The 15,663-nt window shown below is 47.2% G+C and overlaps 7 protein-coding genes across 7 annotated transcripts; 4 read left to right on the top strand and 3 right to left on the bottom strand.

The window, feature by feature from the left end:
- Nucleotides 1-19: 19 nt before the first annotated feature.
- Nucleotides 20-782, top strand: UA08_07952 (NADH-ubiquinone oxidoreductase subunit; the record flags this gene model as incomplete). The annotated part of the gene is made up of 5 exons (XM_020262859.1): nt 20-62; nt 184-245; nt 325-471; nt 598-705; nt 771-782. 5 exons carry the CDS (start codon nt 20-22, stop codon nt 780-782), a joined length of 372 nt encoding a protein of 123 aa, XP_020117105.1.
- A 367-nt stretch (nt 783-1,149) lies between these two features.
- Nucleotides 1,150-1,822, bottom strand: UA08_07951 (hypothetical protein; the record flags this gene model as incomplete). Its single annotated transcript, XM_020262858.1, has 4 exons — nt 1,150-1,283; nt 1,362-1,438; nt 1,491-1,582; nt 1,688-1,822. The coding sequence occupies 4 exons, from the start codon at nt 1,820-1,822 to the stop codon at nt 1,150-1,152; spliced, it is 438 nt and encodes a 145-aa protein (XP_020117104.1).
- Nucleotides 1,823-4,312: 2,490 nt separating this feature from the next.
- UA08_07950 (hypothetical protein) lies at nt 4,313-5,732 on the top strand (the record flags this gene model as incomplete). Its single annotated transcript, XM_020262857.1, has 2 exons — nt 4,313-4,506; nt 4,571-5,732. 2 exons carry the CDS (start codon nt 4,313-4,315, stop codon nt 5,730-5,732), a joined length of 1,356 nt encoding a protein of 451 aa, XP_020117107.1.
- A 707-nt stretch (nt 5,733-6,439) lies between these two features.
- Nucleotides 6,440-7,438, bottom strand: UA08_07949 (rRNA biogenesis protein rrp36; the record flags this gene model as incomplete). The annotated part of the gene is made up of 1 exon (XM_020262856.1): nt 6,440-7,438. The coding sequence occupies one exon, from the start codon at nt 7,436-7,438 to the stop codon at nt 6,440-6,442; it is 999 nt and encodes a 332-aa protein (XP_020117106.1).
- A 601-nt stretch (nt 7,439-8,039) lies between these two features.
- On the top strand, nt 8,040-9,899 carry UA08_07948 (hypothetical protein; the record flags this gene model as incomplete). Its single annotated transcript, XM_020262855.1, has 1 exon — nt 8,040-9,899. One exon carries the CDS (start codon nt 8,040-8,042, stop codon nt 9,897-9,899), a length of 1,860 nt encoding a protein of 619 aa, XP_020117123.1.
- A 716-nt stretch (nt 9,900-10,615) lies between these two features.
- Nucleotides 10,616-12,168, bottom strand: UA08_07947 (hypothetical protein; the record flags this gene model as incomplete). Its single annotated transcript, XM_020262853.1, has 3 exons — nt 10,616-11,625; nt 11,861-12,047; nt 12,139-12,168. 3 exons carry the CDS (start codon nt 12,166-12,168, stop codon nt 10,616-10,618), a joined length of 1,227 nt encoding a protein of 408 aa, XP_020117122.1.
- A 358-nt stretch (nt 12,169-12,526) lies between these two features.
- UA08_07946 (37S ribosomal protein S9, mitochondrial) lies at nt 12,527-13,549 on the top strand (the record flags this gene model as incomplete). Its single annotated transcript, XM_020262852.1, has 2 exons — nt 12,527-13,397; nt 13,458-13,549. The coding sequence occupies 2 exons, from the start codon at nt 12,527-12,529 to the stop codon at nt 13,547-13,549; spliced, it is 963 nt and encodes a 320-aa protein (XP_020117129.1).
- Between the last annotated feature and the right edge of the window lie 2,114 nt (nt 13,550-15,663).

Below are 15,663 nucleotides of genomic sequence, written 5' to 3'. Positions count from 1 at the left end.
CCGTCCGTCACCAGTCATCATGACTATCAATCCCACATATCTCGCGCAGCGAACGCGCCAATGTATGTCATGCCGTGTCTCCGTCGCCTTTCTTTCCTTGGTCGAGTTTGTTTTGCCTGTCATTGAGACAGACGCACACCATATCACGAACTGCAAAAACTGACTATATGGGATTTTCAATAGCTATCAACTGGACAGACGCCAAGGCCAGAGTGCGCAAGTCCTACCGAGAATGGCTCCGAGCGGTTCGTTCCATCAACCTCACCTACCCTCTTGTTCAGCAGAAATGACTAACTTGCAATGATATATTACATTCATATACAGTCCCCCGAAATCCAGACCATGTACTCCCTAAACCTCCCAGTCTCCGCAATCCGTACAAAGATTCGCCAACAGTTTGAGCAACACCGCTATGTGAGCCAGATCAAGGTTATCGATGTGCTTTTGTACAAGAGTCATGCCGAGTTTCAGGTTAGTGCATGTTCAATTTATGAGTCGGCTGAAACGAAGAGGAGGAGGAGGAAGAAGAAGAAGAAGAAGCTCGGATGACACAATTTGTCTGGTTAATGCTAACCGCTTGCACTTGCAATCGTATAGGAAACGTTGAACTACTGGAAGCAGCTTTCTCAAGTTATGAAGTACTTCCGAGCCGAGGAAGAGCCTGCTGCTAGGCTGCCACGGAATTTCATCACCGGGTTCCTGGAGGTATTTTCCCTATCATTCGACTTGTTTGACAGACATAAATTGCTTAGCTGACACTGCTACTATAGGGCCGCAACTAATGCTATTGCCAATTCCAATTTGAACACCCGCCAATGTTTGTTATAAAAGTCTCGGAAGAAATATATCAATATTCGAGCCTTTTTTTTTTTGTTTCTTGTTAAGGGGTTGTTTCTGCGAAATGTGTATATAACTGTGTTTAGACAATTCCAGTGTGGCTGATGCATTCAAGCCTTTCTTGATGTAATCAAAGAAATTTCTGCGGAAGACAAGATGTAGAATATGCCAGTATCTGAATGGTGTATAAATGATTACAAAACCGAAGAAAAACGCTATCTAACTAACCTAGGACAATGCATAGAATACTATCAAATCAACAAGATAAGACTCCCCCCATTTCCACCTTTCATATATTCAACAAATCAAAAATCAAACGGCCATTCGATTACCCTGCTCAGCGTTAAATGCATCCCTCGCCGCAGTAAACTTCTCCGAGACAACATCACATAGATCCATCAAATCATCTAGACCCTTTTCGAGAGCTTCGACGGCTGTTGTACTATCTATTCATTCATCAGCTCTTCCGTTTTCCAAGAAAAAGGCCAAGAACCTGCACGAGATGAGTAGAAGGAAACGCTTACCATAAGTCTGAATACGTAGATTCATCTTAGTCTCTGAGGGATGTGGAATTGTGTAACCGCAAAACTCTACGGCGGGACTGTGCGCACACGGTTAGAGTCTCTTCTTCTATTATTCAAGTATCGGCATACTTTTTCATAATCACATATCGAAGCGCATTTCCAAGCGTGTGGCCCTCATCCTTGAACTGGAATGATGCGGCTGTTTCAGAGGCGCCGGATAACTGGATATTGCAATGTTAGGTTTTTTTTTTTTTTTCAGTTGTTCGTTTATAGGTGAATAATACACGCGTTGAGCGCAAGTAGGCGAGGAGATAGACAAGACATACCACAGTAATCCGATTCTCCCCGATTTCAATCACCTCTTCTTCTCCGCCATCTTCCTGCTCTGTTGGCAGTTGTTGCTCGCCGTCGACATCGAGCATGGACTGGTCTTGGTATTCGGTGTGGACTGAAGCAGGCATTTTCCTTGCTATTCTGCTGTAAATTGACTTTAATATTATACGACAAAAAAAAGGCAGGTATCGTTTATGTATGGATTTGTTCAGTTGTTGGCTGTGGTGATGGTTATGATGCAGTGCAAAAATCATATAAAAAATTGTTATCGATAAAGAAAGCGGTGGTTGGATGCGGCTTCTGATTGGACGAAACTGGCGATGGGTCCGTCACTTCGATATGGACTTTGCGGACCTCCAGTCTACTCTCTGCATTTATTATTCAAGAGAATGACAATGAATTGAATGCTGTCTTGTGTGAGCTGATCATATTCTATTGCCGATGCCCAGCGTCATTGAGACATTATGTGAAAATTTAGGGAACACGAAATTGAATAAATAACGGAGAATCAAAAATGTCCCGGATCTGTGACCATCACCGCCATATCAAATTCAGAGAGCGATCAATTTTTAACCAGCCCATAGTTCTGATTGAGATCCTCGTCACTTTGGCCACTCTTCTCACCATTTTCGGACTTTGTAGAACAGGGCAGTAACACTCTCTTTCAATGCCCGTATACGATCGAAATACCATCTAAATTCAAGGAGAACCATGTTTGCAAGCCGGTATTTCATCGGATCATCCGCCTCGAAACGCATGATCCGATAAAATTTTCTTTTTTTGTATCTGCAGTCGAGATCTCTCGAAATGAGACCAGAAATTACTTTGTGGGGTGGCAAAGGAGCGCCAAGGATACCTAGATATTCTACGAAGTTATTACACTGAAAAGAAAGGGCAGCAGCTGTATCAATGTCAGCCATGGTCATTGAGATAGATCAATTAGGGCAGGGAGACTACCAAATACTCGACGAGTCTGTGGCGCCCTGCAAGGTAACAGTTAGCACTGCAACAAACCACATTCATTCAAACACCCATGGCGCTCCATCGCGGAGCTCTCGTTTAACTAACCAAGTTAACTAACTAACTAGTTAGTTAACAGCTGAAATTTTGGCTGACTAAATTCTCGTAGGGATGCTGAAAGAGAAGGAGCATGCCTCAGTGTAACTGCACGGATCTCGGGCATGTTCAGATGCAACGACCGTACAACGCCAATCTACCTGTTACCTCGCAGGTCGGAGAGTAAAGAAATTGCATTATACAAGTAATAATTTAGGTAGTTACTTCATATAATATGTATAATACACATAATATAGATTGACTATAGATAGAATGGAGGTATCAGATACACCGGGGTCAGGGTCAGGGTTAGGGTTCGAATGGGACTAGCCCGATTAGTAAAGCACTCCTCTGCTTGTCCTGTATGTATGTATGTATGCTCCGATTTCAAACTTGACAGGTTGAAAGACAGTCTGGCAGGGCATATCTGACTGCACGATAAGGGTCACTACCGTGATGACTTACATATATGATATCAGGCACATACTATGATCGCCCGGTCCCAAAGAGGACACGTAAATACAATAGTGACGACTAGCGAGTTGCACAAGCCGGACTAGCAGTGAAACGCCGGCCTGCCACTGGCTGGCCGCGGTCTCTTTATTAAGTCGTGTTTCAGCCAGGGCGAATAGAAAACGCACCGCCGGTGTTGGCCGTCTCAGAGTCGCCGTGGCTGGCGATGGCTGCCAATCGTTGTGGTCAGATCGAGCATCACATCATAACGGTACGGTATGCATGCATACCGCAGTCGTACGCGCTTTCGCCGGTGGTCCTGCAGGCTCCGGGTGTATTGTACGCATACTGTACGGGTAATTACGGTATTCGACAGCGGGCTCGAATCGATTAAGCGCCCGCGACCTGCACGGGGAAGCACCGCCCGCCTTCCACCGTCCCTCAAATATTCAACTGATTCATGGCCAGGTGGATTGGGAGAATTCTTCCACCGCTGCCATCCCTCCCTTTTCCCTTCTCTGCAGCCTGACTCTGGCATCTGCACTGATTCTGCGGCTGCAGCCCCTCCGCCCCCCCCCCGGTTCGTGTCCAATCATGCCTGGCGTGCAGGTCTGAGACAGCCAAAACTGAGTCGAGACCCGCCCTGAGACATTAGGCGCCCACCTCTGCTCGACTGAGCAAGCGCCGTGGTTTATTCTGTCCCATCCCATCCCATCCTATCGTCTTTCTATTGACCCAGCCAAGAGTAGGGACGGGGAAGACTCTCGTTCGTTTTCTGTTTTCTGCTTCCTGTTTTCTTTTCTCTTTGGCATCCTCGCTAGCCTGTTTGACCGTGTATGCCTTGCCGGGGAATTTTGAAATCACCGCTTTTCTGCAACTTGTCTAGACCAACTACACTCAATTTGACTCGACCTTTACAACTTCACTCCCTCACGCACGCCGTCATTGTTCCGGCTGCCTCTAGCCAGTCCCTCGGGACATCGTCCCTGCGTGTTCCCTCGCTGATATATACCGTCTATACAAAACGAAAACAACGCCGAAAAGGATACAAGTCGGTGGTGGATACATATAACAGTACGACTAATCAATAACGAGCCATCTACGCCAGTATGTCTACAGTTGTCGCACCTGCTACGGCCGCACCCTTGGCCACTTCCCGCGTTGATAGAGCAGCAAGTCCCAAGGGTTTTCCTTCACTGGGTCCCGCGGCTTCATCGACGACTTCTCGATTGCCCTCCGGTGCACAGGACGGAGCGGTAGCCGCAGGAAAGTCGAGCCCTGAAGGGAAGAAGACTCCTAATTCGTACGTCTCTCTTTTTTTCATCGGGAAATTTTCTGCGGTGCAACATATCTAACCACCAGACTAGTAATGCCGCCCCCAAAATCATCGTCAAAAAAGAGCCACCATCCTCACCCACAATGTCTACACACTCGCGGCCCCGCCCTCGAAAACTCGATCTTTCCGCTAGCACATTGTCGGTGCGCGCTCCAGGAGGTCCAATGACTGCCCGCGAAGGCTTTGGGATCCAGGAGGTTGGCCTAGCATGCTTATCTCCTGGCTTTCAGACGCACGATCCCGAACGACAAGAACAGTTACAACGGAGCATTGCAGTGCGCGAGCAGCAGCGATCTATCATCGAGTCGAGACTGCAAAGATCCGCTAAAGGCGACGGCAACGATTCAAAGCTACCCGACTCGAGTTCGTTTGGCTCGTTAAAGCTCGCCAAGAAGCGCCCGCCTCCAGGCCTCTCCATCGTGCCCCCTTCCGCCTCGCAGTTTGCAAACGAAAGGGTTGTGCAGTCCGCTCCTTTGAACAAGACGTTTACCGGTCGCCATGACCCACCGCCTATCACTCGTCACCTCATTAACTATACGCCTAACCTTCCCTCGCCATCTCACATCCACCATGTGCCAGCGACGCAAACGAACAACCGCTTACCTCCGCTTTCCGATGTCTTTGGATCGGACTTGGCTTCAAAGGAGAGAGAGCGCGAGCGTAACGGGCCATTCCCTGGCTCCGGTGTCAACTCTTCCCAATCTACCACCACCACTACCACTACTACTACGAATATCCCTCTGTTTTCTTCTTCTCCCAATAATAATGCTCCATCGCAACAGCAACGGCCCCGAGAGTATCGATCGGCTGAAGAAGCCGTGCACGAGCTCTCCGGAGGCCGCGAGGATCTTCTCCCCCGCATTGTTCACTACACCGGCCATCAACAACCAACCACCCCCCCTTCGCCTTATGGGAATGGTCATGTAGGTGCTGCCCCGGCCGCACAGCAGGCATATGTGCCACCCCCAAACCAGGGAACTGCCCGTCGCCGGACGCGGAACGAATACGAACAAGACAATGGCAGTCCGCCATTAGGTTCGGGCCCGGATATGAGGTATCGAAATGGGCCCGGGCCCTCGATGCCCTCGTACGGGCCGTTTGGAGCTGGACGTGATTCGCCAGAAACGCAAAGGAAAAAGAAGGACGAGTTCCTGTCCCTTTGCGCACGAGCATGGGATCTCTTCCATTCATAATGACCCATCGTTGTTTTCTTTTTTTTTTTGTCCTTCACGAAGACACATACGCTAAGCCGGCTAATTGGAATTTACTCATTGAGCTGAATGCGCGTTCTGTCAATGTCAGGTTGATTCATACGGCACACAACAAAATCTGATTGTCACAACGAACGAAAGAATGAGGTATGAAAGGGGATATAATATTTGGGATTGGCGAACATATTGATCTCTGGTTGGCCCTGTTCGATTTTTCCTTCTGCTTTTTTTTTATTATACCACATGATTTTGTCTTTGCCTTTCGGACATATGGACAATGTCATTCTTATATCTTATATCTTATACGATTTAGGCGCTTTATATCTTTCATTTTGATGTTTTGTTCCTTTTGTTTTTGGATTCCCCTTAGCATCGCAGTATTCCCATTGCGATTTTCTTACATTTCTTCTTTTATTTGATATATCTCTTCTTATCTCGTCTACTTAAAATCATCCCGCTGGTAGGGAAGCAAGGTTATATTCTTTTTCTTTCCCTTTTCTTCTGTTTCTTTGCAAAGATGGGAATTATTGTATTTCGTACAAAGCTTTCTTTTTTTCTTCTAAATGTCATCATATAGGAGATATCATTTATATATTCGAAGATCCAGCATTGCATACCAAGCTTTTACTCCTTCAGATTTCAACTGGAAAGACGGAACTTTTATTCACATTAGACATATAGATTGATATCTACTCCTGCTCCCCTCTCCTCGCCCACGGCAAATCCCTCCTCTCTTTAGCCGCAACCTTCTTCCTCCTGCGCTCCAACGCCTTCGCACGCTCCCTCGATCCCATGCTCTCATACTTCTTCTTCAAGACTTCCCTCTTCAACTCCGATTTCTTCAAGTAATAAGGCTGACTCTTCTTGCCTTCTCGAATCAATTCCCGCTCTTTCTTCTTGTGCTCGCTCATCACTTCCTGTTCGCGGCGCTTGTTTTCCTGCGCCCGCTGTCGGTCTGTCGCAGACCGGATTTCACGGGCCAGTTTTTCTTTGAGCACGGGGTCCTTGGTGCGCTTGTGTTGTTCTTGGAGTTGTTTGAGCTCAGAGGCGCGGTAGTCGTCTAGGAAGGCATAGGCGTGCTCTGTGGCGGAGGAGCCATTCTTATTGCGGCGTGAAGATGAGGATACTATTGTAGAGTCAAATCGTGGATCCCTCGCCTTCGGGACACTGGGTGGTTCCACGACAATGCGTTTGCGCGAAACAGCCACTTTGGATGATTGGACTGTAGGTGCATGTTTGGAGGATCGGGATGGTGTGCTCTTCTTATTCTTGATTGTATCGCTGCTTTGTTGTTGCTGGTCCCGTTTTTTCTCGCGCGCTAGGCGTAGTTTTTCTCTTATGTCGTTTAATGTGGATGATTCGCTGCGTGTTGCTGCGCTGTCGCTGTCGCCTCGTTTCCGTTTTTTCCCAATCGAGTCTTGAGCTTTTGCGAGGGCACCGAATGATATTTGCCGGAATTCGGACTGGATGGCTTCCCTGTCGTCTGCATTTTTATCGTCACTCATATCGCTATCTTCTTCTTCGTCGTCTTCGTCGCGGTTGTCGTTATCGGAGTTTGAGTCTTCGTGCTCGTTGTCTTCGGAATTGGTCTCCTCGTTTAGGTCGGACGAGACATCATCCTCAAACTCGTCCTCGTCCTCGTCTCGACGAGCACGGAGCCGCCTATTTAATGAATCCGAGATTGCCATGGTGGATTGAGTTAGTGGAATAACTTGAAGGTTGGAGGAAAAAATACTGTTTGACTGGCGGCGGAGAGATAAAACGTTCTGCCAGTGATCGCAGGCGGTGAGCTTATCGCAGCCTCCGACTCGTCGAGCCCGAACGTTTTCCGTCGCGATTCATGCATTTTTTTATCATCTTCCCTTTTGGGCAGCTCATTTGCGTCTGTGTATAGTGTTTCTTTTGGCCCAGGGACGCTTGATGGACTGGCAAGGACCCAATCTGATTTGCACACTACAAACACGGCGCTTAAATGTGGCACCGGTCTCGCGTATTCCTCCATATCGTGAACCCCTGTGTCTCGCTCACTCGACGTGAATGTCTTGCGCATAGCCGCCGATTGGGCGCTAAGGTACTGCAGTCCCTGCTCCTTCAGGACTATTTCAGCCTCCTGCCACCTTTCTTTTCTTTCCTCTCTCACTTTAGTCTCTTTTTACTTACGAGTTTATCTAGCGCCCTATTTCTTCCTTCGCTAAGGCTAAGAAGGACCCGAGTTCGACCTTGCCTGATCAGAGACAGACTCGAGAAGAACATCAGTCTATTACTGTGAATGCTGAGGCAGGTACAAATATGGACGTCAATGGTGCTGCTGCTCCTACGGTGCAGGCAGATGGGGCTGCAGCTGATCAACTTCCTCAGCCTATTCCTTCATCTACTCAGCCAAATGCAAATCGTAGACCGACTAGGCGGTCACACCGACTACAACGAAAAGCTGAAAGGGAAGGCTGGCTGAGTGCTCAGGGTCCTGGATATGCCGGTTTCACTTCAGCCCCGTCCCAGACGGACTCCTCATTTTACAATTCGACTTACAACAATAACAACATGAACCCTGCACAGAGTCAGTACAGTGCAGGCAACAGTTTCATGTCTCAAAATCCAAACTCAAACATGGTCAACTTCGGTTTGGCCTCGAATTATGCAGTGTCAAATCCTAGTCCATTCAATCAGCCTCCCGTACTACAACAGCCGCAGTTACTTCAAATGCAGTTTGCGCAGCAGATGATGATGGCTCAACAGATATTTGGTGCCGCCGGAAACGGTTCATTTTTCAACAACGCTGGCGGTATGCATCAGCAGCCAATACGTACAATGTCGACCATGGTCAACGCAGTTATGGAGACAAGTGTTACACCGACTCAGGATCTCAATCCTAGTGAGGCTACTCCAGATACAGCAATGCAAGTTGAGGGTAATAACGACAACGAAAAGAACGAAAAGAAAAAGAAGAAGAAGAAGGACAAGGAAAAGGTCAAGAATAAGTCTAGCGAACAGCCGAGGTCAAAGAAAAAGTCGAACCCGGTGCAACCGCCAGAGACTCCCGTTCCCCGGCCGTCATATCTGGTACAGGCACGGAGAGAACCGAAAGACCTGGCCTTTCATCAACCACTCCTAATCATTTTAGACTTGAATGGGACCCTCTTGTACCGCAAAAACAAGAAATTTCCACCTCAGTTTGTCCGTCGACCAGCGCTTGATTACTTTCTGCAGCGACTCACAACCCGACACGCCGTCATGGTATGGTCGAGCTCCCAACCGGAGACAGTGAATGCAATTTGTAATAGACTGTTTACCGAAGTTCAAAAGGAAAAATTAGTTACAAGATGGGGTCGGGATAAACTGGGACTCGACGAAAGACAGTACTATTCCAAAGTGCAGGTTTACAAAGAACTCGACAAGGTGTGGGCCGATGAGGATATCCAGAGTACATACCCCCAAAACCGAAAGCTCCAAACAGGCAGGGGTATTTACAATGTCTTGAGGAGGGCACCCTACACTACCTATGATATGGAGATGTCGGGTGCCACGAGCAGATGCTGGGATCAATCAAATACCGTGTTGATTGATGACAGCACAATCAAAGCAGCTGCCAATCCGTACAACATCCTTGAAGTCCCCGAATTCACCAATGAGCCTAACGATGATGATACCACGGTGCTGAAGACGGTGTTGGCCAAGATCACAATGCTCTCAAAGTCGAATGATGTCAGTGCACGACTTCGTTCTTGGGGCGAGAAGGGCATTAAGATTAGTCGTGATGAGGTTTTGAAGGAATCTTCTGCTTCTGAAGAAGAGTCCTCCGCCTCGGGGCCAGAGACAGACTCAGAGTCAAAAGCAGGGAAAGAGGACAACAACAAGGAGATGAATATGAATAATAAGGAGAAGGGGAACGACGATAACTACGTACCACCAGACGATGGCCTTGTATATGATACAGATAACAAAATCGTACCCCATAATCTTAGCTACGAGGGTACACAAGCCTTGCCTAAACTCCGAAATCGATATAGACCACGACGCCGCAAGCTGAAAAGACGCAAAGCCAACAAATCTTTAAGGAGACCTAAAAACCCTGCAACCGATACCGATGGCGATCTGATTCAAACCGGTTTTGATGCTAGCGGAGCTGCTGTCGCTGCTGAGGTTAGCTAGCTATGTTAGCGTTGGCGACGATGCTAATGCGGAGCAGATATCGATGAATTGAAACGAAATGAGGCAGGCTATACTACCGTGTATCAATCAAATCGAGTCCATTGATTTTATATGGGCTTACAGAAGATATGATCTCTTCCCGGTCGTTGGTGATTTCTGCTTTCTTTTCTTTCTTTTCTTTTTTTTTTATGTATATATTGTTATTATGTCTATACCAGTCTCAAGTCCAAATACATCCCGGGAACTATTGCCACATCTCACATTATTAGTGCGTGTCTGAAGTCATACTGTCTTGAAAACAGAGAAGTCGTGTAGTTATCTCTGAAGATACCCTACTCATTACCTAAATATACGACTTATTTATTTGCGAAACATCACATGATGTGAACAGGCTGATACCATTTTTGACATCATTACTCGATGGGTGCTGTATTAACTGATAGTTGTTTTCGACTCATAAACCATTCTCATGACTATCGCCATCATATCAGATCACATCACACACATCACACATAAGCTTTTCTTCTTTTTTTTCTCGTCACGAAACAAAGGAAAATCATATCAAATGCATACATCGTACCAAGATAGACACGACTAGGCACAGATGGATTCTAATAACGTAAAAGGCATGACAGAAGGGAGGAAAGACTTGTCCATCCATCCCATTTGGTATATTAGGAGGAAAAGGCTGCTAGCAGGGTGGGTTTTTTTTTCATTTATTTGAAGACGTGACCGTCAGCGTGGGGGTATTCCTTTCCATCGCGGACTTCAGGAACATCCCATGCCCACAAGTCGGTGATCAACTTGCGGTCGGCCTCGGAGGTGTGGTCGAGCTTCTTGAACTCGTAGCTCTCCCAGTCAGGGGCGACGTCAAAAGCGGGAATGTGCTCCTGGCCACGGATTATGAAAGCACCGCGGATGACGCAGTCATAGTTCTGACCGTAAACGGAGGCAGCGCCGAAGATGTACTTGCGGGAAGCCTCGAGACGAGCAAAGAAACCACCAATCAGGTTGTTGGCCATGAAGGTGAGCTTGAGTTCGTTGTTATATTTGTAGTCAACAAGCCAGAGAGAGTACTCTTCGGGTTTGTAGTGCTCCCAGAACCAGGGCATGGCAACGGGACGTGTGTCTTCATTAGAGTATTGACGCTTCCACTCATCAAGAATCAAAGTGGGCTTGCCAAGAGCCTCAAGGGGATGCTTGGGCTTGGGCTCAGGCTTGGGCTCACCATCATCTTCAGCTTCCTTGGCAGCAGGCTTGGGGGCCTCCTTCTTGGGCTTCTCCTCCTTCTTGGGAGGGGTGTATTTGATAGCCTCCTCAACGAAGACAGGGTTCTCGACAACGGCCTTATAGGCAGGGAAGTTGACAACGGTGGTGTACCAACGAGTCACGGCAACGAACTCAGAGCGCCATTTCTTATCAAGAACGGTGGAGAATGCACGGGAAAGAAGGCCGGCGGTAAAGATGTCAGCAAGTGTGATGCGCTCACCAACAAGGTAGGTGTTAGCGGTGAGGTGAGTCTCGAGGACCTTCAATGCGGCGAGAGAGTTGGCGACAGCTTCGTCGACGTTCTTCTTGTTGTATGGTTCTTGGCCAGCAAGAGGGCGATACCAAGAGGACAGGCGGCCGAGAAGGTCGGAGTTTGCGAAGGACAACCAACGAAGGATAGAGGCATAGTCCTGCTTGGTCGTGCCCAAAAGGGTAGTCTTCTCGTTCTGGGAGGTGACTATAGCTCAATATTAGCCAAAGGAACGCGTTCTTCTTTGCTGGTTCTTTTCAAGGCAAGAATAAAAAGAGAAATAAATGAATGAAAATATCGCAAATCAGAGTTGGTTGTTTTTCAACAAATGAGATCTTCCAGTAAACTGTTTTGAAGATTCTTTCTGCCAGGGATAACTTATAATACATCATCATGTTGCGAAGGAGATGGACGTAATGAAATGAAAAGACATGACACGTACGGTAGATGGCGATGGCAATGGCCTCGGTCAACTGGAAGCCATTTGCACCAACGAAAGAGGGAATCTTGCCCAGAGCGTTGATGGCGAGATATTCAGGGGTCTTGGTTCCTGCCTGAGTCGAGACGAGCTCAACATCGAGGCCATTGGCTTTGGCAGCCACCAAGGCTGGGATGGTACGGCCGTGGCCCTGAGAAACAATGTACGTTAATGATGCGATCTTGCAAGGGAAAAGCCGTCGTGGAGAGTTAAAAATGCATGTATCGATGAGCAGCACATACCGGAATACCGTAGATCTTTCCAAAAGACATCGTGAGAACTGCAAGAAGTGCTTCGATGAGGCTGTATTTAATAAAGGGAAAAAAAGAAAGAAAAAAAGAGGTGGGCGGGGAGGGGCTGGGAGAAAAGGGAGGCGGGAAAGAGCTTTGCTGGGCAGAAAATTTGTGCGAATCAGGCTAAGCATCGGCGGCGGAGAATCTTTTTTGTCCCACGGCCAGAACGTCATCACGTGATCTGACCGGGCGCCCAAATTTCCTGCGAGCCATCGCGGACAAGCGCAAGCAAGCAAGCATCAGGATTGCTGAGCGAGCGATTCCCACGTCCTCGTCGCTAGGATTGCAGCGCCAATTGGTTCCCGAAAACCAGTTCGAAGCTGTAGGACATCCTATAATGGCTTTACAAAGGTCGACATGCCTGGCGCGGTCGGCCCAAGGTGTGTACGGAGCTGTCCAACGGCCGTCCTCTTTCCAAACTGCCGCAACACCGACGCTCAGCATTTCGTCGCAATTCACGAGTTGGAGGAAACAGCGGACTCACTTTTCTACTTCGCCTTGGCGTTGTGCTGAAGAAGTCGGCATTGCTCGCGCGGCACCAGAAATCGACTTCAAAAATTTTAGCATACAACCGGCACGTATACTCCCTGCCTCGCCGGCGTACTTCTCCGGCAGTCCCAAATTTATCGACCACCGGATAAAATTAGAGCGGCTCTTAGCGAAATATGTACTACTGCCTACACTACCAGCCGGCGAAGCACCCCGAATGGCGTGGTTCAAACTCGCCCAATTTCGAGAGCACTTGGGCGAACCCATCCCCGCGAAAAAGTACAAGAACTTTCAAAAAGTTCTCCAACGACTCAATAGAATCCAGCCAGATATAGTGCCCGACGAAGTTCGGCACGCATTGAACAGCTACGTTCGTCCCGGTAACCCTTATGCCAACAAACCTGCCCCGAGTGAAGTGGACGAATTCGGTCGGGCGCGCGGAAAAGGTAAACGAAAGGAATCCTCAGCTGTGGTTTACCTTGTAGAAGGTGATGGGGAGGTTCTCGTTAATAACAAGAATATTGTGGACGCATTTCCCCGAGTACATGACCGCGAAAGCGCTTTGTGGGCACTGCGATGCACCCAAAGGCTTGATAAATATAATGTATGGGCCAAAGTTTCGGGAGGAGGAGTCACAGGCCAAGCAGAGGCCATCACATTGGCTGTTGCTCGTGCATTGATGGTACATGAGCCAGCACTCAAACCAGTCCTTCGACAGGGTATGTTATTGTTGCTTCTATTTTCAATACGAACATTGCTAACTTTTTTCCTCACTGCAGCTGGTGTTATTACAGTCGATGCTCGTCGGGTTGAGAGGAAGAAGCCTGGTCATGTAAAAGCAAGAAAGATGCCTACCTGGGTCAAGCGATAAGGGGTTGTGTTGTCAATACTATCTATTCTTTCTCTTCCTGTATTATTTCAGCATTCCATGGCGATCATGATGTAATAAAACTGAGCTTTTTTCGTCTCTATTTTCGTTCCACTGTACAAGGGGTACCTCACTATCTTTTTTTTTTATCGCATGAGTGTGTCGAAGATGTAGACTACCTAGATACCTAATTCGATATACGGGCTATCGTACAATGCCCTCAATCTGAACGAAGGCATTGTATATACCATGATACTTAGCAAGCGAACATTATATGAGATTACGTGTGCACATGACAATCAGAGTGTTTCACCTTCTGCTTTTCCTCTATCAACTTTGCGATTCCTTTCAAGGTGTCAGGCTTTCTCAAAACCATTCGTACTCAATGACCTAGCAACATACTTAGGCACATAAATATATATCGACCTTGGTGTATACCTAGGTAGTCTGTGCATCGACATTCGGAAACCTAGATTAATCAATTGGCTTACGCTTTAAAAACCGTGATATTATCATGATTACCGTTTTTCTCTTTCTGTTCACTTGGCCTTCCACCACAAGCTATCCTCTGAGTACATACTTGAGAACCTGCTTATGTCCTTTTTGATTGACTCAGTCGGAATTCTTGAGAAATTTCCGAGAAGCAAACTCAATTCTTGCAGGAGTTTCGCTAGATTGCTGACTTGAAACTAAAGGCCCTTGATACAGACAGAACAAGCTACATCAACGTAGCACCAACTGCCTAGCTTAGGACATAGTCGTGCTACAGGCCGCTCCAGGCTCCCAGCACTTTGCAAAAGATATAGAATGGTGTGTTTGTTAGCTTGCAACCAACCGGCGGCTGAAATAGACGCAACATGATCCAATCTGTATAGCTAACCAACCAACTGCTTACAATCTAGGCGCCTGCAGAAGGGAACATCAAGTATGAGGAAGAGAATAAAAGGAAGTAGCTATGCTCGGCGAGCCTACGTGGACTTGAAAAGCTCTCGCTAAGCAATCGACTGCCCTTTTGAGCTTTGACGAAGCTATTCCCATAGGTGTCCGGCACCGAAGCTAGGGCCCGCGCTCCCAAAGCCCTAGCTTTCCCATAAACGGCCTTCCTTTCGTCACATGTAATGCTTTTTCTAGCTGAGAAACGGACCTGTTTTATGACATGGATAATTTGAAGAATCTAAAAAGTCATAGAAGCAGGTGATATTGAAAAATCTAAGAGAACTATTCGGAAGTTCTCCAATAGGAACTTATTAGTTTCGATATTTCTTGGGATGACATCAATTGAATCTTGGATTTATATAAACACTTGGATCTTAAGATCCCCATAAGTGAAGTATGAGAAATGATAGTAAGGTTTCTGTCAAAAATAATTGACTGTTACCCTGCCTTAACCTTCCAAGTTAAGTCTTATAGTAGACTATAAAACGGCGTCGGTCAAAACGTAATACTATAAGTACGATTGCACAAGAGCAAGAACTAGCTAGGGAGAAAGGACACATCTAAATACATGAGCAACCAAGGGTCGGGCACAAAGAATAGCAGGACATTCCGACATATAGAAAATAGTAGACAAGCTATGGCTAGGAGTTGTAGACAGATGACCGTTTGTTAGTACTTGTTGTATGTCGCGTACAAGTTGACAAAGAAAGCCTCTTGCCGTACGTAGTACAAGCTGAGACGTGTAAGGAACGTAGTAGTAGTATAGGCCTGTCAAAATCCTCATGTGACGGCATGGAGACTTCATCCCTGGATCAAAGACCGTTGGGAGCATGTACATAGACATAAGGCTTTAACCCTATCTGATTTGGGGATAATCTCACCTGGAAGGATGGCTTGATACTCCTCAGGCACTCGATGATTTGCTCTCACAGCATTTGGCCTTGGGTTTGCCGTCTTCGAATACACTCGTCTGGACGCCTTTCAAGACCGCTAGAGGGCCGTCAACGACGATGTTGACACTCAATTGAGATATATTGAAAGTTATCTGGATATTCCAAATCCTCGAGGATGGTGGTCGGAGTGGAGTCGAGACTATTATAGGGTTGTTGAAAGAGACGCTCAAAGCTGGGCCTGTAAGGCGATTATTTACGCATTGCGCACAGCAAGCATTCAATTAGGCA

This window comes from Talaromyces atroroseus (genome assembly GCF_001907595.1).
Source record: "Talaromyces atroroseus strain IBT 11181 chromosome Unknown scaffold_12, whole genome shotgun sequence".
Lineage (NCBI taxonomy): Eukaryota > Fungi > Ascomycota > Eurotiomycetes > Eurotiales > Trichocomaceae > Talaromyces > Talaromyces atroroseus.
Note: the sequence above shows the minus strand (reverse complement) of the source record. Positions and strands in the feature narration are given on the sequence as shown.